The 24,031-nt window shown below is 33.0% G+C and overlaps 1 protein-coding gene across 1 annotated transcript; it reads left to right on the plus strand.

Moving 5' to 3' along the window:
- The first annotated feature begins 16,169 nt into the window (after nucleotides 1-16,169).
- On the plus strand, nucleotides 16,170-21,312 carry IBR3 (acyl-CoA dehydrogenase-like protein). The gene is made up of 17 exons (XM_079084425.1): nucleotides 16,170-16,624; nucleotides 17,173-17,307; nucleotides 17,390-17,530; nucleotides 17,615-17,746; nucleotides 17,828-18,013; nucleotides 18,118-18,195; nucleotides 18,294-18,413; nucleotides 18,502-18,600; nucleotides 18,701-18,818; nucleotides 18,928-19,190; nucleotides 19,509-19,700; nucleotides 19,777-19,919; nucleotides 20,002-20,086; nucleotides 20,183-20,392; nucleotides 20,512-20,664; nucleotides 20,770-20,874; nucleotides 20,956-21,312. Exons 1-17 carry the CDS (start codon nucleotides 16,490-16,492, stop codon nucleotides 21,145-21,147), a joined length of 2,487 nt encoding a protein of 828 aa, XP_078940551.1. The 5' UTR covers nucleotides 16,170-16,489; the 3' UTR covers nucleotides 21,148-21,312.
- Nucleotides 21,313-24,031: the final 2,719 nt, after the last annotated feature.

The raw sequence follows: 24,031 nt of genomic DNA on the forward strand, positions 1-24,031 counted from the left end.
AAGACTATTCGTCATGATTTACTTAAGTTCAGTAAATATGGTTATACTTATAAGTTTAAGTATAAGTCTGTAGCATTGGAGAAGTTTCAATGTGAGACAGAACGAATAAGAAGAATCAAAGTATGGCAGAAAGATAAAAGTTTCTCAAATCTGAAAAGATGGGAGAGTACTTTAGTATCATGTTTATGATCATCTTAATGATTAAGATACCATATCACAATTGGTCCTCTAAAGTCAAGAAGAGGAGTCATGAATTGTTGAAATGGTTAAATCAAAAAGATGAGTCATACTTCGTTCCAAAACAATTCTTAGAGTCATACTCCAAGATTGTAACTTGAGTGACATATCTTAAAGAGGGTTTGTTAACACTAGTCAAATGTAAGAGTAAAAGGTTATCTACTCTTGTACATTTGAAATTGGTAAGTTGTGATGTTTTGGATAAAACAGAGACCAACATAGGCCAATTGTGTAAAGTGTTAGTCTTGATAAAGAATCCGCACTATCTCTTGAATATTTGACAAGGGAGTCTTATATGTCAAGAGGACAGTGGGAGTCTTAAAGCTCTTGAAAGTTTCAAGACTTAATCAAGAATAAAACCTAAAGTCCTTCACTAGCACACGACTTGAGGTTTATAACCTATCGTGTTGAAATTTTTGTGCCTATTCAAGTTGGCTTTGCATCGGAGTTCTGAGAGTTCTCAATTGGTTACACAACTACTTGGAAGCAATGGCAGGCACCTGAGCTGCCAAATGGCAAGAATTTAAGATTGCACAAGTTTAATCAATATGAGTTTGGATTTGTCACTAACCTTGTCTTGTGATTATGGTTTTGACAAATTCACATGGATAAGAACACATACACTATTAAATCTAAGTGTCATAAGGTTTCTCTCCGATTCATGAAAATGATGGTGAGGAAACACTTTCACTAAGTAGATTTTAGCTAGATAGCAATTGTGGTATTTGCATTCTCAAAGTCGTTAGTGGAGCGTGTGTGGTTTACCGGCACACTAACATGGACTTGTGAGAAGTGGCAAAGGTCTAAACAATTGAGACTATGATTACGGCATCCCTTTTCATAGTTCTAAAATTGTTTAGACACACATGTGAGCTATCTAAGAGAGGTGTATGATTTTGATAAAGTTTTATCAAAACAATCTAGTATCAGAAATCTGAACTTTGGTAAGAAAGTCAGCTGATTTCTGAGTACATGTCAAAGCTAGTGGGAGCATAAGTGTTATGCTAATAATCATCATGTTAGTGGGAGCATGATAATTATGACAACGGGTTGCAAGTTAGCAATGTTAATTATAGAAAACAAAAGTTTCAATTCGTGAGGTTGCATGGGTTGAAAAAGTTGTTTTCCTATAATTAAGGGAGAGGAAATTATACTTCATTTCAATTCTAAAAAGCTTAGATTGAGATTTTAATCGTATTTAATCAAGGATATATAGATATATATGAATTTCATGTTGGAATGGCTCAACATAAGGAAATTCTATATATGGGTCCATTATTTGCGTTCTAAAATTCGATTATGATTACGGCATCCCTTTTCATAATCTGAATTTTGAGAACTTGGCAAATTGAAATGGAAATATTATAGCAAAAGACTGGTTTAGTCTTTATGTGAGACATCATGAATCGTGTCCCATATGCTTCGGATATAGGATCGATTACATGTGCTATATTCATCCTTTCTAAAATTTTCCAAATGCCTGGGGCATTATGAAGGGAAAAGGTCTAGAATTGGATATGACTAAAATGATTAAGCAATTGTCGAGGACAATCTAAGGTTTACCAAAGATTGGTTGCTCAAGGATAGTTGGAAGTATAATGTTAATTCTGGAAGGACCATATTGACGTAATCTGTAAGGAGGCAACTCTTGTTCAGAAGTGATAGTCAAAATGGAATATGGAAATGTTTCAAAGTTAGAAATTATTCAATCTGTGTAAGATTAGGAAACTTAATGAAAGAAGGATGTTTCCAAGGAGCTGATCTCCTTTGGAATGCTCTGTAATGATTGTTGTCAAGTCTTTCTGACTTCGTGCATAATCATTAAGAGGATCAATGCATATAAGTTTAGAATCTAACAGATTTTAGTAAATGGCATGAATTTGGAATTCTTGCATTTGCAGTAAGGATTTGGGACTGTGAAAAGAGGATCATTGGAGTGATGTTCAATTGATCTATTTTACAAAGTAAAGATCATAGACAAACATAGTATGCATACTTGGTGTATGGCATGACTAGTGTTTAGAAAACATAGTGTACATGCTTGGAGCATGGGACAACTATTGTTTTAAATTCAAGTATAAAGTTGATAAAACCGAAACAATGAATAATGAGTAATCAGTATGGTGATAAATAAAAGTGTTTATTTATATTCATAGGGTTTGATACCATATTTGATTCATTTATTCTTGTGTTTCACTTTGTATGTTTTGACTTCCAGAATAACTAAGTCGCTCTTCCTGAATGATTAAGTTATTCAAACCATCCACAGTCGGTCATATGTTGGAAGTAGATATGAATCAAGATTGTCATGGGTTGGTTTGTAGAGGTCCAAGTTGGTGGACAAAGTGGTGCTACAACACTCATGAGTGCTCATAAGTTCTGAGTATTGGATTCAACCCGCGCTCATTTGAATCACTTCATGGATTTTATCACGAGTGATCATGAGACGATAATATCTTATATTCTTCAAACCTAGAGATATGAGTTGTTACTATGAGTTGGTTATACATTGATTGCACAAAAACGCATTGGTAACTCGATGTTATAAAACGTGCCTTTGTGTATGATTCAACAAGTAGTAGAACAAGCCATATGAGTCGAAGTTTATCCATTCCTTTTACCTTCGGGATAAAAGCGATATCTGTGGGCCCCTCGATGATTTAAAGATGATACATGTGAGTGCTTGGCCAAGACATGACTGATTTGATTTGTTCAATCAGTCAGTCATCATGAATCGGAAATCGGGAAACAACAAATGGACATAGAGAATGATTGATAATCCATGTCTCAGTCCATATGATATCTAGAATGGAGGAATATATGATCCCTTATCTAATGGACAAGTTCATCGACAAGGTCAGAGTTCGACAGAAGCTTTTGAGAGCTACGATTGCTGATCGGTTCCTGAAGTCATACGCAATAATAGTTTTAGACTTATCCAAGTGGGAGACTGTTGGATTAATGTCTAAGTCCATAACTATAATTGGTAAGACTTGACCCGACCCGGCATGGTCCATTTGGGTTGCATGGCATCATGCATTTGGATAGACTATAATGAGAGAAATAACACTTAAGGTTGGTTAATATATTATAAGTTCTAATATATTAATAAGGTTATTTAATTAGTATTGATCAAGAATTAATTTGGAATTAATTAAGTGATCAAAAGGAGACTAATTAAATATATGGGTTGATTGTGTAAATCATTCATTCTTATATATGTGGGCTTGTAATCCAAGATTCCTTATGTTGGACTAAGTCCATGGGGTGACCCATGGATACTCCATGGAGGTTAAAATCCATGGAGCATAAGGAATGGGTAAAGTTATGAGTTACATGGTGTAACCCTAATAGCCACCATATAAAAGAATCCCGTGGCTCAAGAAATCGTGCACTAATGTGTGAGTGTGAGGGCTAGACGATTTCAAGGAGTGTTCAAGTTTCTCTCAAGTTATTCCAAGTGTATTTTGGTGTTGTGTGAACCATTTGAGGTGTCACACTTGGGGCACTAGGCACTCAAGCTTCATGAAGACATTCTACATCAAAGAGGTATGTATTCTATCTTGTTATATTTATTATTTTGTATGCTAGATTAGGATAATACCTTGGATGTTCATAATTGTATGTATAATAGAGAAAACATAGATCCAAGGTATTTAGGGTTGCATGTACACTTAGGAGTGTTAGAATGCTCATAACCCAACAAAATCCACCTTCGCGATCAGAATCAGCATATACTTCCTTTAAGATTTCTCTCTATTCTTTGATTCTTAAAACATCAACATGTGACCCAGTCACATCATGTAATGAGGATCTCAAAATAGAACTTAACAGAGTTAGATAATGGGCTCTACCTGATGTAGAGTCAAACTTATTGACTTTAACATCCTTAGGTAATTTTGGCAGCTTTGCAATCAACGCCCCTTCCTTTGGCAAAATAAACATATGGACCCTTTGGTAATGGGACTATCTCAGACTTAGCCTTTCTCTTTACCATTTGGTCAACCGAGTTGACTATGGTCAATCCCTTTCCATTGGGAAGAGAATGCTTTTTCTGGATTTCCAGTGTCACCATTGTCACTGTACATAAAGTTTTTGGGAAGTTGATATTCTAATCAAATTTGCTTTACTATCGTTCCAAATCATTGCTGATTCAGCAGCACCAAGCAAATAGATATGATCATTAAGGTTCATGTCATAGTCTGTTTCATAGTAGTCCCAAAGGAACTCACTATGTGACTGAGAAAGTGATTGAACATCCAACTTTCTCAAGAATTTGACACCCAACTCTCCCGGCTTGTCAATATGTGACTTCATCTCTAAGATGTGATCACACATAGACCTTGCTTGCCATTAGGGCTTGAGTGACCTTGAACTTGTGGGTTAGGGAGAATAATTGGAGGAGGTGGATGAAGAGAAGTATGACTTCCATGAGCCAAACTCGGGAAGTCATATTCATTAGGAAAGCTTGGTTTGGGAAGATCATTGTTGTCTAAACCAGACATCAACAATGGGAGAAATTCATGTAAAGTTGATTTAAGTCCTTAATATAACACCCAATATGATATATGAAGGCTAGGACCCAACAAACTATTTTATAACTTGGAAGAGGGATGCCGTAATCCAAGCTATAAAATATTTGAAGGTAGGTGAATGACGATTCACCAATTTCCACCAAGATAAACGAAATGTATTATTAGGTTTTAATTGGTTTTGAAACTCCTAGATTCTTTTGAGATTCATTGAACTTTTCAATGGCATGTTTCAATCTCGAGTGTGCCCTTCAGGTTTTGTGACTGGGATGCCGAGGATCACAAAACAAGGTGTGAAGTAACCATGCAAATATACTTGGTACCCTTAATATTTACCCCTCAATCGATGTGTCGGTTAACCACACACGCTCCAACGATACTATGATAAACATTAAGTTACCCTTTGCCTACCTTGTTAAGTCGAGGTTAGTGTGCCGGTTAACCACACACGCTCTACTAACAGCTTAAACAAAGTGCAAAGTGTAATTTCATGGATTAGCACCTTATTCACATTTTCCTAAGTAACTAAGATTGGGAGTTTATAAGTGTTTAGTTACTTAGTATTTATCATTAATACTTTTAATGAAGGGAGAATTATAGTCCTTGTCCTACCCGTTCGGCTAACGACCCTCCACCAGTCAAGGAAGCGGTGGGTGAGAGTGGACACCCATTAAACTGCCATTTTATAGGCAGTAACCTTATACCCCCCTTATAGACCGGCTTCGTGAATGAGGCCTACTAACGGTAAGACTGACTTGCTCTTATACATATATTTATTATTAACTTATAATACTATAAAGTATAAGGGTTGAATTTTAACTTTTAAAATTCTAAGGGCTAACTTGGAATTAAAGTATTCATGGGGAAAACTTTACAAATTCCAAAACTTGAGGGCAAGTTTTGAAAATATTCAAAACTAATTAATTCCATAACTTATGTGTTTAAAGTAGTTTTAATTAAAAAAAAACTCTTCAAGTTCCATAACTCGAGGACAAGTTATGGAAAACTTTAAACTAATAAAAGAATGTAACTTTTCTTTATTTTTGTAACTTATGGAACGAATTAAGGTTACACATTTTATCATTTAATGAAGTGACTCTTGAACCTCCATAACTTGAGGACAAGTTATGGAGTCATAAAACCATTTAGTGAGGACAAGACTCTTCATTTTTGTAACCATTGCCAACTTTTTATGAGTTTTATGAAACTTAAATGTGACTTTTCATATAACTTGAGGACAAGTTACAAAAACACATTTTAGAATCAACTCTTAGATTAAAATGGATTGAAAACACATAATCAATTAACTTTTCTATTAATCTAATAAACTCATATGAACAAAGATAATTCACATAAAAAAAAAATTCAAGTAATTAGCATAACTTTTAAACTAATACAATTCAATTTTTCAGCTAATTTTGCAAGTATAACAAGAAAACAAGCCTTGGCTCTGATACCACTGATGGGTTTTGAGCATTCTAACACTCCTAAGTGTACATGCAACCCTAAATACCTTGGATCTATGTTTTCTCTATTATACATGCAATTATGAACTTTCCAAGGTATTACCCTATCTAGCATACAATACTTGATACTTGGGTAATCAAATGGATAAAATACATACCTTTGTTTGATGTAGCTTGTCTCCATGAAGCTTGAGTGCCTAGTGCCCCAAGTGTGACACCTCAAATGGTTCACACAACACCAAATGCACATGGAATGACTTGAGAGAAATGGAACACTCCTTGAAATCGTCTAGCCCTCATATTCACACATTAGTGCACGATTTCTTGAGCCATGAGATTCTTTTATATGGTGGCTATTAGGGTTACACCATGTAACTCATAACTTTACCCATTCCTTATGCTCCATGGATTTTAACCTCCATGGAGTATCCATGGGTCACCCCATGGACTTAGTCCAACATAAGGAATCTTGGATCACAAGCCCACATATATAAGAATGAATGATTTACACAATCAACCCATATATTTAATTAGTCTCCTTTTGATCACTTAATTAATTCCAAATTAATTCTTGATCAATACTAATTAAATAACCTTATTAATATATTAGAACTTATAATATATTAACCAACCTTAAGTGTTATTTCTCTCATTATAGTCTATCCAAATGCATGATGCCATGCAACCCAAATGGACCATGCCGGGTCGGGTCAAGTCTTACCAATTATAGTTATGGACTTAGACATTAATCCAACATGAAGAATATAAGATATTATCGTCTCATGATCACTCGTGATAAAATCCATGAAGTGAGTCAAATAAGTGTGGGTTTAATCCAATACTCGAATCTCATTCCAGGAGCACTCATGAATGTTGTAGCAACTCTTGCTATGTCCAACACCTTAGACATCTACAAACCCAATTCATGACAGTCTTGCATTAATACCTACTTCCAACGTATTATCGACTGTGGATGGTTTGAATAACTTAGTCATTCGGTAAGAATGGCCTAGTTATTCAGGAAGTCAAAACATGCAAAGTGAAACACAAGAGTAATCGAATCCAATATGGTCTCAGAACTTATGAATATAAATAGAACACCTTTTATTTATCACCATATTTATTACACATTATTCATTGCATAATGTTTCAAATAATCAACTTAATACTTGAATCTGAAACAATAGTCATGCCATGCTCCAAACATGCACACTATGTTTGTCCAAACAATAGTTACGCCATACACCAAGTATGCACACTATGTTTGTCTATGATCTTTACTTTGTGGAATAGATCAATTGAACATAATTCCAATGATTCTCATTTCACAATCCCAAATCCTTATCGTAAATGTAAGAATTCCAAATTCCTGCCATTTTACCGAAATCTGTTAAATTCTAAACTTATATGCACTGATCCTCTTGTAATGATTATGCACAAAGTCACAAAGACTTGTCAACATATATTACAGAGTATTCCAATGGAGGTCAATTCCATGGAAACGAAGTCTCATATTCAAAGTACATTCCTTTGAACATCCTTCTTGCATTAAGTTTCTAACTTTCTTATATATTCTTAATATCCAACTCCCAATATGGAAAACATTTCCACATTCCCATTTTGACTATCACTTCCGAACAAGAGTCGCCTCTTTTCAGGATATCTCAATATGGTCCTTTCCAAAAATTTACACCATACTTCCAACTGTCCCTGAGCAACCAATCTTTGGTAAACCTTAGATTGTCCTCGATAATTGCTTAATCAATTTTAGTCATATCCAATTCCAGACATTTTCCCCTCTTAATGCCCTAGGCATTTGGAAAATTTAGAAAGGATAAATATTATAGCACATGTAATCGATCCTATATCTGAAGCATATGGGACACGATTTATGATGTTTCACATAAAGACATGATCCCAGACCAGTCTTTTGCTACAATATTTTTAATTTGCCATGTTTTCATAGTTCGACTATGAAGAGGGATGCCATAATCATAATCGAATTTTGAGAACACAATATATATAGAATTTCCTTAAGTTGAACCATTCCAACATAAAATTCATATATATATATATATATTTATCCTTGACTAAGGATGATTAAAATCTCAATCTAAGCTTTTAGATTTGAAATGAAGTATAATTTCCTCTCCCTTAATTATAGCAAAACAACTTTTCCAAATTGAAACTTTTGTTTTCTATAATTAACATTGCTCACTTGCAATATTTACCATAACTAATTATGCTCCCACTAGCATAATAATTATTATCTTACTAGCATAACACCTATGCTCCCACTAGCTCTGACATGTATCCATAAATCAGCTGGACTTCTAGAAATCAATACTTTATTGACTTTCTTACCAAAGTTCAGATTTCTGATACGAGATGCTTTGATAAAACTTTATCAAAATCTTACACCTTTCCTTAGATAGCTCACATGTGTGTCTAAACAATTTGAGAACGATGTAAAGGGATGTCGTAATCAGAGTCTCAATTGTTTAGACCTTTGCCATTTCTCACAAGTCCATGTTAGTGTGTCGGTTAACCACACACGCTCCACTAACGACTTTGAGAATGCAAATATCACAATTGCTATCTACTTAAAATCTACTTAGTGAAAGCGTTTCCTCACCATCATTTTCATGAATCGAAGAGAAACCTTATGACACTTAGATTTTATGGTGTATGTGTTCCTATCCATGTGAATTTGTCGTAACCATAGTCACAAAACAAGGTTAGTGACAAATCCAAGTTCATATGGACTAAACCTGATCAATCTCAAATTCTTGCCACCTGGCAGCACAAGGGCCTACCATGTCTTCCAAGTTGTCATGCAAACAATTGAGAACTCATAGAACTCACATGCATAGTCAACTTTTAACTGGAATTGGCACAGAAACAAGAATATGTCAACACGATAGGTTACAAACCTCAAGTCGTGTGCTAGTGATAACCAACATGTTTTTTATTCTTGATTAGTTCTTGAAAATTTTCCAAGATCTTTAAGACTCCCACTGACCTCTTAACATATAAGATTCTCTTGTCAAGAATCATTCCTTGACAAAACAAATATTCAAGAGATAGTGCATATTCTTTATCAAGACAAACACTTCACATAATTGGCCTTAGTTGGTCTTTGTTTTATCCAAAACATCACAACTTACCAATTTTCAAATGTATAAGAGTAGAAATCATTTTACTCTTACATTTGACAAGTGTTATAAACCTTCTTTAAGATGTGTCACTCAAGTTACAATCTTGGAGTATGACTCTAAGAATTGTTTTGGAACGAAGTATGACTCACCTTCTTGATTTAACTACTTCAACAATTCATGACTCCTCTTCTTAGCCATAAGAATGCACTAAGATGTCCTTAGAGGATGAATTGTGATATGGTTTCATAATCATTAAGATGATCATAAAACATGATACTGAAGTACTCTCCCATCTTTTCAGATTAGAGAAACTTTTATCTTTCTGCCTAATTTGATTCTTCTCATTCGTTCTGCCATATATTGAAACTTTTCTAATGTTTCAGAATTACACTTAAACTTGTGAGTATAACCATATTCACTAAACTTTAGTAAATCATGACGAATAGTTTTATTGTTCTATGTGGTGGACCTGACCAGCGCACACCTAAGTGTACCCGATCCCCTAATCCTTCTCTTGACTCACATATACATGTGATCAAGGAATTAGTCATAATTTCCCAAATATGAAAATTCTCATTCCTCATACAACACAAGTTGTATGATTCCAAGTTTCTATCCAACTGAAACTTGGGTGATGAGAATCTTTCCTTATTTGGTAGATTATGACACTACCACAAACGAAAGAATCAAATCCATTTTCCCATATTGCTATCAATGGAATCATATAAACAATAATTTTTCACAAATGCCATTGTAAGGAGATATAATAAAATAAAACAAAATTTTATTTATTTATAAAATGCGGAAAAAACTTCTTCCTTACAATGCAACTTTAAATGAAAACTATGCTATTACATATTTCCTAGCAATCTATCATAACTCCTAAGCAGCAACTCAAAAATCCGATCTTCAAATCATGCGATTGAAATCCATCTTCGCGATCAGATTCAGCATACTCTTCCTTTAAGTTTCCTTCCCTTTGCTTGATCCTGCCATACATCAAAATGTAATCTAGTCACATCATGTATTAAGAATCAACAATTATAAACTTAACAGAGTTAGATAGTGGACTTACCTGAAGCAGAGTCGAGCTTTTTGATTCATCCTTCTCTCATATCCTTCAGGTAGTTAGGGCAGCTTCGCTTCCAATGTTCCTTCTCTTGACAGTAAAGATATACAGACTCTTTAGGAATGGTACATGGGACTGTCACAAACTTAGTCTTTCTCTTTACCATTTGGTCAACCGGGTTGACCATGGCCAATCCCTTTCCATTGGGAAGAGAAAACTTTTCTGGACTTCCAATGTTACCTTGAGAGGCAGCCTTCCAATCAAATTTGCTTGACCATTGCGCCAAATCATTGTTGATTTAGCACCAACAAGCAAATAAGAAAGGTCTATTAGGGTCATGTCGTGATCTGTCACATAGTAGTCTTTAATGAACTCACTATATGACTCAGGAAGTGACTGAAGAACCCAGTCAATAGCCAACTTCCTTGGGACATCGACACCCAACACTCTTAGCCTGTCGATATGTGACTTCATCTCTAAGACGTGAGAACACACAGGCCTTCCATCTTCATGTTTCATTGCAAGCAGGGCTTGAGTGATCTTGAACTTTTCAAGTCTTCGAGCTTGTGGGTCAGGGAGAATAATTGGAGGAGGTGGAGGAAGAGAAGTATGATTTCCATGATCCAATCGCAGGACATCATCTTCATTAGGAAAGCTTGTTCCAAAAGATTTGGGAAGATCATAATTGTCTGAACCAGACATCTATAATGGGAGAAATCCAAGTTAGTTGATTTAAGTCCTTAATATAACACCCAATATGAAATATTAATGCTAGGACCCAACACAATATTTTATAACTTGGAAGAGGGATGCCGTAATCCAAGCTACAAAATATTTGAAAGTATGTGAATGACGATTCACCAATTTCCACCATGAAAAATGAAATGGGAATTAGGTTTTAGTTGGATTTGAAACTCCTAGATCTTTTTGAGATTCATTGAACTTTTCAATGACATGTTTAAATCTCGATTGTGCCCTCTCAAGTTTGTGACTGGGATGCCGAAGATCACAAACAAGGTGTGAATAACCATGCAAATATACTTGGTACTCTTAATTTTTATCACCTAATCGATGTGTCGGTTAACCACACGCGCTCCACCGATCTATGATAAACCTTAAGCCACCCTTTTCCAACCTTGTTAAATCCAAGTTAGTGTGCCGGTTAACCACACACGCTCCACTAACGACTTAAGCAGAGTGCAAAGTGTAATTTCATGGGTTAGCACTAGATTCACATTTTCCTAAAGTAACTAAGATTGGGAATTTATAAAAGTTTTAGTTACTTTATATTTATCATTATACTTATAATGAGAATTATAGTCATTGTCCTACGCGTTCGGCTAACGACCCTCCACCAGTCAAGGAAGCGGTGGGTGAGAGTGGACACCCATTAAGCTGCCATTTTATAAGCAACAACCTTATACCCCCCCTTATAGACCGACTTCGTGAATGAGGCCTACTAACGGTAAGACTGACTTGCTCTTACACATATATATTATTAACTTATAATACTATAAAGTATAAGGGTTGAATTTTAACTTTTAAAACTCTAGGGTTTGGAATTAAAGTGTGTATGAGACTTTACAAATTCCAAAACTTGAGGGAAAGTTTTGAACAATTCAAAAAACTTTTGGATTTTCATAACTTATGAGTTTAATTAAGGTTTTAAAAACTTTAATGAAGAGACTCTTGAACATCCATAACTTGAGGACAAGTTATGGAGTTCATAAAACTATTTATGAGAAAGACTCTTCAATTATGTAACCTATGACTCTTTAATGGATCTTTAAAAGAAATGACTTCTGGTAATCCATAACTTGAGGACAAATTATGGACTCCATTAAAAACATTTAGATCAAGAATTAACTAACAAACAATTTGCAAATAATTCCTATGATCTACCAAAACTCATAAGTGTATGAACAATCATATCAACAATTTCAAGAATCATATAAACACATATAAAGCTTGAAATTTTGATAATAACCTTTGAAATTTGATTAACATAATCATTACCACATCAAAAACAGGTTTTAAGGTTCAAAAAATAGTTTAGGATAATGATCCTCATCCAATACCAAGCAAAACCCCGAAATTCTGCATACAGGGGCATCACCACGTCATGGTAAAGACTGCCACGTCGTGGTGAGCAGTCAGATGCAAAAAAATGCAGAATTTCAACTTTGGAAAAACATGTAGCATCAAGTATAAAGAAAACAAGCCTAGGCTCCGAAACCACTGATGAGTTTTGAGCATTCTAACACTCCTATGGTGTACATGCAGCCCTATAAACCTTGGATCTATGTTTTCTCTATTATACATGTAAATATTCAATATTCCAAGGTTTCATCCTAACTAGCATAATATGAAGTATATACAATACAAGAATCTAGTAGAATGATATACCTTTTGATGGAGCTTGAAGTCTTGAACCTTTAAGAGCTTAATGCCCCAAGTGTTGCACCTCAAATGGTTCACACAACACCAAGAACCCTTGGAATAACTTGAGAAGAAGGATACTTGCACCAAAATCGGTTTTGCCCTCTTGTGTACACACACTAGTTCCATTTCATGAACTAGGGACCTCTTTATATAGTGTGGAGGATTACGGTTACATTCATGTAAACCCTAATACCCATGACCTTTCATTTCCATAGGATCCATGGGTTAAACACTCCATGGACTATCCATGAAAGCTTAGCCCAACCTAAATGAACTTGACCCATTCTCTCTCTCTCTCTCTCTCTCTCTCTATATATATATATATATATATATATATATATATATATATATATATATATATATATAATAGTCCATATTTAATTAGTTCCTTTTTTATCACTAAATTAATCCTAAATTAATTCTTGATCAATACTAATTAAATAATATGATTCCATATTAATATATTAGAACTTATAATATATTAATATAAATCATAAGTATCCTTTTTCTCATTTTTGTCTATCCAATTGTTCCGATGCTATGCAACCCAAATGGACCATGCCAAATCGGGTCAAGTACATACCAATTATAGTTATGGACTTAGACACTAATCCAACAATTGCGCCAAGGGCATTCCTTCTTGCGCCATAATAATATCTTTTGCGCCATGTGGTATCCCTCTTGCGCCATGGGGTACTCCTGTTGCGCTAAGATGGTGATGCTGCTCCAACTTAGAAGTTCTTGTGCCACACTTGAAGCCACTTGCACCATCCATACACTTGTTGCGCCATCATGGCTCAAGATGGACCATCGTGGTCCCTGATGAGCCAAGTATGCTATGAAGTCCTCTATGATGCTCAAGATCGTTTAAGGATGCTCTGAAGTTGGTATTGCTCAAGGATTACCCCATGTTGTGCCACCGTGATGGATGTTGGGTCATTAGTGTCCATGATGCACCACTTGTACATCATGATGCTCCACTATGGCACAAGGTGTTCCATCATGTGTGTTGTTGATGCTCATGGGTTGTATGACATGGAAGAATGTTCCAGAAGATGCTGCATGGCAGAATATGATTGGTTGCCATCTTTCATGGGCCTATGGACTAATGGGCTTGGCCCGTTAGGGTTTTAGGTATGATCCCTCAAGTATAAATATGGATGCATGTTAGGTAATTTTGTATCTTGAATTCTAGAGTGATAGGCGAATCTCTATGTACTTGTACTTGTAACCTCTGTTTGAGAGCTCTGAAATAAAAGAATACTCCCCTCCTACCCGTGGACGTAGGTCACCTTGACCGAACCACGTAAATATTGTGTCTTGTGTGCTTATAGTTTTGCTAGTTATCCGCTTTACTACCTAACATATAGTGAAATCTATGATGCATGTGAGCATGTTTTAGAGAGCATAACTGAAAGCATTTCATAAACCTTAAAAGGTTTGGACATTGTTAGTACTCCAAACCCTTAAAAGGTTTAGACATTGTAAGCATTTCAACCTTTTTTTGGTTATTTCATTTATGAACATTATAGACATATGCCTATTTAACCATTGTACTTTAAACATATATGTAATTTCATATTTAAACATGTATATATACAATATCGAACATTATAGACATATAAGTATTTAGGTATTATATTTTAAAGATATTTGTATGCTCGTTTATAAACGTTACACACATATTCCTATTTAAGCACTGTACTTTAAACATATGTGTAATTTCATGATTAAGCATGTGTATCTTCGATTATGAACATTACATGCATATTACTATGTTAGCCATTGTACTCGAAAGATATATGTATATTCATGTTTGAACATGTGTTTGTTTAATTACAAACATCACACACACACACACACACACACACACACACATATATATATATATATATATATATATATATATATATATATATATAACCATTATACTTTATGCATGTGTAATTTCATGTTAAACATGTATGTTTATTTATAAACATTATAGATATATGACTGTTTAGGCATTCAAAGATATATGTATTGTGAGAACATTTGTATGTCAGTTATGAACATTAATTACATATAGACCTATTTAGACGTTGTACTTTAAACATACATGGGTGTGTATTAGTCATTAAATATTCAATAGAAATAATCAATTGGTAAATACATGAAGATATATTTAAAACTAAAATATACTTAAAGTGGATAAAACAAAACATGATTCAAGGATGGGAGGCAAAAGTACAAAACATAAAAGTATATGAATCATTCAATATAATATATATATATATATATATATATATATATATATATATATATATATATATATATATATAGCTAGGTTCAAATATGGATTGACATCTATTGTGCGGACGTATAGACAATGTTATTCTGTGATAATGACAAAGAAAATATGTTGTTTGATAATATGAATATGTTCAATCTTACATAACTATTGTCATTATCACACATTCTCACTAATTAAATCATCTATAAGGTTATTATAGACTTTTTATTATTATTCTCATTCTGTCAGAATGTTGTCAGAATGTTTATTGAGTCGTATTCTGTCAGAATGAAAATAAGTGAAAAACGATGTGTGAGAACAAAAATGAATAAGAATTAGTGAGAATGCATAAAAATGACGATATTTTTGTAAGGTTGAACGTATTCGCATTACTAAACAATGTATTCTCTTAGTAATTCTCATAGAATAGCACTGTCCACACGTCCGCACAATAATTATCCATCCACATTATAACCTAGCCCTATATATATATATATATATATATATATATATATATATATGGAATGGTCAGTAAAAAAAATAAAAAATATATAGTCAATCAAAAATAAATAAAAATATATAGTCAATCAAAAATAAATAAGTTATATGTTCCAATTGAATGATTATATATATATATATATATATATATATATATATATATATATATATATATATAATATGTGGACATTGGAATGCTCTTATTTTGAAGCTATTTTATGTTTTAAAAAAATTAACAATGTTATTTTATGTTTTAAAAAAAATAACATGTAAAATTGGTTGTGAAGATGATTAGATGTAATATCAATTATTTGTTCAAAGGTGATGTAAATCCATCATGTTTGTTCTTTATCGAATTAGATGTCAAATCGTGAAGATATCTTTGAAAACTACAGTCCAATTGTTTTCTAATGTGCAAAAATCATAATCAGTTATTTTACGTATCAAATTATTTGTTTCACAATTAATTAGCAATTTAGCACTAGTTGTTTAACACCATATCCTGAAAAAATCTCTCATGTAACGAATCGATTAGCCGAACAATTTGGCTGAATGTTCGGTTGTTGTTGAACCTTAATCAATAGAATGAAATGGATTAGATTGGGTGCCGACCTTCAAAATCTGTATCCAACGTCCAAACAGAAACACTACAAAGCAAAGCCAAGCCCGTCACGTCAGTATATACGCAGCATTTCAATTTCAACCCGTGTTGATACTCCCAAGAAAAACTACACTCGCTGACTCAATCCATATCTTTCTCCTTGCGATTTTCAGACGAAACTTGTTTTCTTTTCTTTTTTCTTTTTCCATCCAAGATGGCTCTGAATACGGATGAGCTTGTAGGAAAACCGAATTCAGCAAATCAATTTGACACCGATGCCTTGTTTCGCTACTGTTCTTTTCATGTTGAAGGCTTCCCTGTTTCTTCCTCCAAGTTTTCCATTTCCCAGGTTAATTTTTCTGTCCATTAATCCTGATGAATGATGATCACCCATAACCCTCTTCGTATTTTGTACTTACAAATTAGTCTCTTATCTAGTTTTCAGTTATGAAGTAGTGTTAGGTATATGCTTTTGTTTTGTTTCTGTCACGAAAGCACAACCTTTTGTCGGTTCATGCTATTTGATCGGATTTGTTATCAAAAAATTTAGGGGAATCCAATAGGATATGACCGATTAATCTCTCTTACAGACCTTATGCGTTTTCAATGAGGTGATTTTGTGAATTCGAATTAAAAGGCGTAGGGCTTTGTATGAATCAAATGTTGATCTCTGATGAAGTTACAGCTTTGCATATAATTCTACAAGATTAACAGTGTTATCCACCCTTGTTATGCTCCATCGAGAGCTGAAAAACTGGAATAGATTAGAATTAACAAAAGTGACAATCCCTCGTATTATGATTTAGCCAGTTTTCTTTCCCGGTATCTTTTCCTCCAAATTCAAATTTGAAATTCATCCTTCCATTGTTTTCTTGTCTACTACTTCTTGTTGATCAGTTTGGGCATGGTCAGTCAAATCCAACATATCTTATAGAACTTCAGTCAGGGGCTCTATTGAAGAGGTATGTTTTGAGAAAGAAACCCCCTGGAAAGCTCCTCCAGTCTGCTCATGCTGTTGAAAGAGAATTTCAGGTCAGTTTTGTCTAATCTTTTCATTTCAACCTCAAAAATTCGATTTATCTCATATTTATCATTCAATTTTTGAATACAACAGGTGCTTCATGCATTAGGTACTCATACACTTGTTCCTGTCCCCAAAGTCTTCTGTTTATGTACAGATTCAAGTGTAATTGGAACTCCATTCTACATTATGGAGTTTCTGGAAGGACGCATATTCTTAGACCCTATGCTACCTGTAAGTATCTGTATCATAACCTCTAATTCATCTCTAAAATCTTTAATCGCATTGTTCTTAATAATCTCCATTGATTTTATTTAGGGAATAGCACCCAATAGAAGGCGAGCTTTATACCATGCTACTGCTAAAGCTTTAGCTTCTCTTCATTCTGCTGATGTTGATGCTATTGGTCTTGGAGATTATGGTAGACGAAACAACTACTGTAAACGACAGGTATATTGAATTTTTATTTATTTTTACTCAATATATACCAAGAGATTATGTTTTTTCTTAAATGATGTATATATATATCAGGTGGAAAGATGGGCAAACCAGTACATTGCTTCTACTGGTGAAGGAAAATCTGAAAGAAACCCTAAAATGTTGCAACTTATTGGTTGGTTGCGTGAGAATATTCCTTTTGAAGATTCTTCCGGAAGCACAACAGGTCTTGTCCATGGTGATTTCCGGATTGATAATCTTGTTTTCCATCCTGTTGAGGTGTGTTTCTTTGAAGCTTGTAATCGTGAATTTTGTATATAATTTTATCAGAACGTATTTCTTTTGTTTGTATTTTAATACTTTGTTGAACTTTGGAAATGCAGGATAGAGTGATTGGGATTCTTGATTGGGAGTTGTCCACTCTTGGAAACCAGATGTGTGATGTTGCATACAGCTGTCTGGTAAACCTGTTATTTTCACTATCAGGATATCATACATGATACATAAAAAAACATTTTTCCCCCAAAGTAATTTACCATTTTGTCCTTCCATCTGGCAGTTCTACGTTGGAGATATTTCTCATGACAAAGTTAAACATAATGGAGGTTTTGAAATGACTGATGCTCCTCAAGGAGTTCCTTCATTGGAAGAATATCTTGCAGACTACTGCTCTGCTTCTGTAAGATCATTATTAAAAATGTTGACTTTTGTAGGTCAACTTATATATATAATCTTTCCCAAATTATTAATTTATAATTTAATTCTAGGGAAAAGCATGGCCTCTCACTGGATGGAAGTTTTATATTGCATTTTCGTTTTTCCGTGGTGCATCAATCTTGGCAGGTGTCCACAGTAGATATATTATGGTATGCATGATTTATTATTATAAAAGTACAACACTAAAGAAATGCAAATTTTGTATTGGAGTACTTGAAATGACTCAAGGAATCATGAATTCCATTCCAGGGAAACGCATCAGGTGGAAAGCGTGCAGAGGATGCAGGGGAAAAAGCCAATGATCTTATACAAATTGCTTGGTCTTATATTCAAAGGGAAACTGTTTTGTCACAAAATCCTCCATCTGGTAGCTCCATTTTCTTTTATTTGAACCTGGGAGTGATTTTTCTTGAATAATCTAGTTTTTGTTTTATATAATCCACCTTAATGGATCTTTCTTCCTTCTAACTTTCTAGTTACAAGAGGAAGAGATTATGTATCTGCCACTGCAAATAACAATAAGTATGAAGAAGTGGAAGAGGGAGGTGGATTTGTTCCTAATAAAAAAATTAAGGATTTAAGAGAAAAATTAATTAAGTTTATTGAGGAACGTATATATCCAATGGAGCCGGAGTTCAGCAAGCTTGCTCAATCTTCAATGCGTTGGACAGTTCATCCACAAGAGGAAAAATTAAAGGAGATTGCAAAGCAACAAGGCCTATGGAACCTTTTTATACCTGTAATATGCCTTTTCCCACTATATTTATTTATAAATTTCTAGGTAAATTATAGAAAAACCAACATATTTTTGGGTAAAGTTTCAGACATTTATGCAAGTTAACCATTTTGACCGGATATAACATGTCAAAATGGTTCATTTGGAAAAATGTCTGAAACTTTTATGGTTTGATTGGAAAAAATAAAGCATTAGTTGTTAAACAATAGAACAGCCCAAAATGTAATGTTTTTTTTTTGGTAATTTGCCCTAAATTTCTTCTTTTATGTGCCAAATTAAAAGTGACCACATATTTTATTTCAATCATTATTTTGTTACCAGGTTGATAGTGCTGCAAGGGCAAGAGAAGTTCTTTGTGAAGGTAGAAATGATGATGTCATCGGAGGATTTCCTAACCAATTGGGTGCTGGACTTTCAAATCTTGAATATGGATACCTTTGTGAGATTATGGGTCGTTCTGTGTGGGCCCCACAGGTGTTCAATTGTGGAGCCCCTGATACCGGAAATATGGAGGTGAATAAAAATTGTATATTTATCATAACTAATATTATGGGACGATTTTAAATGTTTATATTATTTTTGATGTTAGGTATTATTACGGTATGGAAACAAAGAACAGCTTCAAGAATGGCTTATTCCATTGCTTAATGGATCAATCCGGTCTGGATTTGCAATGACAGAACCTAAAGTTGCTTCATCTGATGCAACTAATATAGAGTGTTCTATAAAAAGGTTTTTTTTTTCTTTTTGATGTTATAAAAAGTTATGAAAAATTATTAGTGTAGATTATAATGAAATTTAATAACATGAACAGAGAAGGCGATACGTATGTTATAAATGGAAGGAAATGGTGGACAAGTGGAGCCATGGATCCTAGATGTAAACTTCTTATACTCATGGTTAGTTCCAAATTTTTCTTGATAACTTAATGAATTCATGCAAGTTTTGAAGCTTAAATTTGATTCATTTTTTTTTTTTTTTTTAAATTTCTGCAGGGGAAAACGGACTTCAATGCCCCAATTCATAAACAGCAATCTATGATTCTTGTGGACATCAATACCCCTGGTGTAAAAATAATAAGACCTCTCACGGTGTTTGGGTTTGATGATGCACCTCATGGACATGCAGAAATTTCATTTGAGAATGTTCGTGTCCCGGTTAAAAATATTTTGTTGGGGGAGGGTCGAGGCTTTGAGATTGCACAGGTAATACAGAAGCCCTCCTTTTTCCAAACAAATAGACATTATTTCTGTTGTGGATACTTTACTTTTTGTTAATTTCTTTTTTTATTTTGTGTATGCACTATGTACTATGTACTATGCAGGGTAGGTTGGGTCCAGGGAGGTTGCATCACTGTATGCGGTTAATAGGTGCAGCAGAACGAGGGATGCAGATAATGGTTCAAAGAGCTCTTCAAAGAAAAACATTTGGAAAATACATCGCTCAACACGGCTCCTTTGTTTCTGATTTAGCCAAGGTAGTTAATTATATAATATATATTAAAAAAAAAAAAAAAAAAAAACTACATTGCTAATATTGATATAACAATAGTAAAGAAAGTACATTGCTATTTTGAATCCAGTGTCGGATCGAGCTAGAGAGAACCAGACTGTTAGTTTTCGAAGCCGCAGATCAACTTGATCGCCATGGAAACAAGAAAGCCCGTGGGACCCTCGCAATGGCCAAGGTAACAATTTGGTAATTATTATTTTTTTTTTTTTTTTTTTTTTGGGTGTGTGATTTTGTTTTTGTTGTTGTTGTGGGACAGGTGGCGGCTCCTAATATGGCGTTGAAGGTGCTGGACATGGCGATGCAAGTGCATGGTGCAGCAGGGGTATCGGGGGACACTGTTTTGTCCCTTCTTTGGGCTCAAGCCAGGACTCTAAGAATTGCAGATGGTCCTGATGAAGTTCATTTGGGGACAATTGGGAAATTAGAACTAAAAAGGGCCAAGCTTTGAACATTTTTTTTATATAAATAAACTAATATTTGTGCAACTTGTCAAGTATAAGAGCTAGAAAGAATAAAGGGAATATAAGTGATTAAATTCAATGCAACATGGTAATAGATTGGTAATGTATAACTACTTACATCAAATGTCTTTACTAGAGACATTTTACAAGTTTCAGGTTGTGTATTATTATTATTATTATCATAAAGAATAATGAATGCATCATTGCAATTATGGCATACCATCGGGGCAACATGTCTACTTGCAATCATGTACACAACTGGAGGTGGAGGTAAAATTACAACTAAAATTTTTATGAATCCAGTTAGAACAAGAATTAGATCAACTAATTCATAAACCATTGGTTAGAGATTATTATCTTAATGATGTACTTTTTTTTTTTTTTTTTATGTTGGAGAACAATTAACTCCTTAATTTATGCATTTAGCTTTTTAATTAAATTAAGTTTTTTATTTAGTTATAATAAATAAACCATTTATTTATCTATTTTGGCTTTGCCAATAAATAATAAACAAATATTATATCATTATTTTTTTACGTTGGTAAATAACAAACACATAAAATGTTATAATATTATTTATTTGTTTTTTTATGGTGTTCATGACCACATAGATTCACATACAATCTAAACAGTTAATTTTTTGTTCTTTTCACATCATTTCCAGTAGACTCATAGTTGTGTAAAAGAAAATAGAAGTCAATTGCATAAATAGTAATAACTAGGCTCGTGCGAAGTCATTGCTCCGGATTGTATCTGAATGTATGCTCACTAAGCATCCATTAATTTCTTAATGATAATTGACTTGTCATATTATCACCCCCTTCCCCTTGGTTTCTATATCATTGAACATGAGTATTGGACCGAATCATTGTTATACCAGTTCAATGTTGGTTTCTTGATTTGTGAATGAGTAAGATCAATAGAAGCATTTGGGTGTGGCCACACGTTCAAATTTATTCTCAATGGCTTCTCAATGGCCTTAAACAATATCATACAAGGAATGAATCTCATCTTAACTATATATGTAGCATATGCATTGTGTAGTTAGAAGTTTTAACAATTAGTGGTATATTTACAAGTAAAAAACTTATTGTAAACTAAATTGTTAAATTGAATTAACTAAAAATATTTGATTTATACTTCAAAGCAGCTATTTTAAAATAGTCAAAATTAAATTTTAGTTAATTAATTAGATGATATCAGTCAAAATCTTTAACAATAGGAACTAAAGAATAATATTTGAATAATCTTTAACAATAGGAACTAAATAATAATATTTGAATAAGTGCTTTTAATTAGAATAAGGACTTATTTTTAAGAATTTTATCATCTAATGTTAAGTGGGAGATAAGAAACTAAAAATATAATTTAAAAGGTTATCTTTAGGTTAAATAGAAAATTTAAACATGTAAACGTCAATTTTGTAAACTTAGATATTACTTGTTTTTAACTTGGTTAACTAGATTTGATATATCGTTTTTGTTTTTGGTAGAAACATAAAAAATTATACGAATTACCTTTACTATCTTTAACTTCCGAGTTATGATGCGATACATTCTTTCTTCAATTTTGATCTTCGTGTTAACTATGCAATTCTCCAAAATGGAAAAGATCATATCGTACAATACCATATAGGATGCTTTAGGGCCTATGATATTAATTAAAAAAATATGAGTGTAATGTTGACTAAAATTTTTTATCCTTTATGAATGATTGGCCATAGGTATCGTTCATGTTGTCCGCCGTCTGGATCAAACCTAATATTGATTGTTATACGGTTGTTAAAAATATGGTGTATAATGAAATAATTCAACAATCAATTTCAAAATTAAGAAAAATAACTGCAAATTCTCAAATCTTAATTTTAATTTATATCTATATCTAAAACTAAACTATTATGAAAGATTTATTATCATTAACAAATTTTTATATTTTTGGAAATTTACTTACTTTTAGATGATTATTTGTCATGATAGAATTCATAACAATCAGCAATAAGTGCTACGAGATATGAAATTAATGTCTATTTCAAATTACATTGATTCATGCACTATTTATATATAAACAAAGCTTTGACTTACTTTTTATATATATATATATATATATATATATATATATATATATATATATATATATATATATATATATATATATATAGGCTTAGGTTATTTTGTTTAGAGTATCTATTGTGTTATTGTATGCATAAATGTAGGCCAATCAAATTTACTTATTTTAAGAAAGTGATTAATATATATTATTAATTTAAATATAATTGAAAAATATCATCTTAATTAATTGCAAGGGTATTTTAGTCAATTAATATAGATTTAATAAAGGAAAATTGCATTTTTTAAGGAATCATAGATTCTACTAATTTTAAAAATTCGATTTTACGAATTATAATTCTTATAATTCGGACATTCTGACAGAATATGTTTATTTATTTAATTCGGACATCCGGACATTCTGACAGAATATGTTTATTTATTTAATTATTTACTCAAAAATAAAAATATTATTGAACAATAAATAATAAAAATATTTTTGAACCTATTTCTTGATAATGACTTTAAGAACTTCTTGTAGAATAACAAATTCTTGAACCATCAATTGAAAAATAAAAACAAAAATTACATTAATTCTTATAGAATACGGGTAACAATTGTTAAGAATTACATTTATTATTAAAGAATAAAACTAAAAAAACTTTTAAATCGGGAAAAAAACATCAAAATCTAACAAATACACTAATACATTCTAAAAGAATAATAATGTTGCTAAGAGTCACTTTCAATTTCATGGTCCATTCTTCAAGCATCAGTTGCTTCTGTGGAAACAAATCCAATGCATAAATCAGTGAGAAAATATCCA

The sequence above is a fragment of the Lactuca virosa genome, chromosome 3 (genome assembly GCF_052849685.1).
Source record: "Lactuca virosa cultivar CGN04683 chromosome 3, Lactuca_virosa_CGN04683_v6, whole genome shotgun sequence".
Classification (NCBI taxonomy): Eukaryota; Viridiplantae; Streptophyta; class Magnoliopsida; order Asterales; family Asteraceae; genus Lactuca; species Lactuca virosa.

Excerpts from the sequence above, each read along its gene's own strand:
- IBR3 (XM_079084425.1), top strand. The coding sequence starts at position 16,490 with ATGGCTCTGAATACGGATGAGCTTGTAGGAAAACCGAATTCAGCAAAT. Across the intron at positions 17,308-17,389 it reads CTGTTGAAAGAGAATTTCAG|GTGCTTCATGCATTAGGTAC; the intron begins GTCAGTTTTGTC and ends TGAATACAACAG. Across the intron at positions 20,087-20,182 it reads GTAAACTTCTTATACTCATG|GGGAAAACGGACTTCAATGC; the intron begins GTTAGTTCCAAA and ends AAATTTCTGCAG.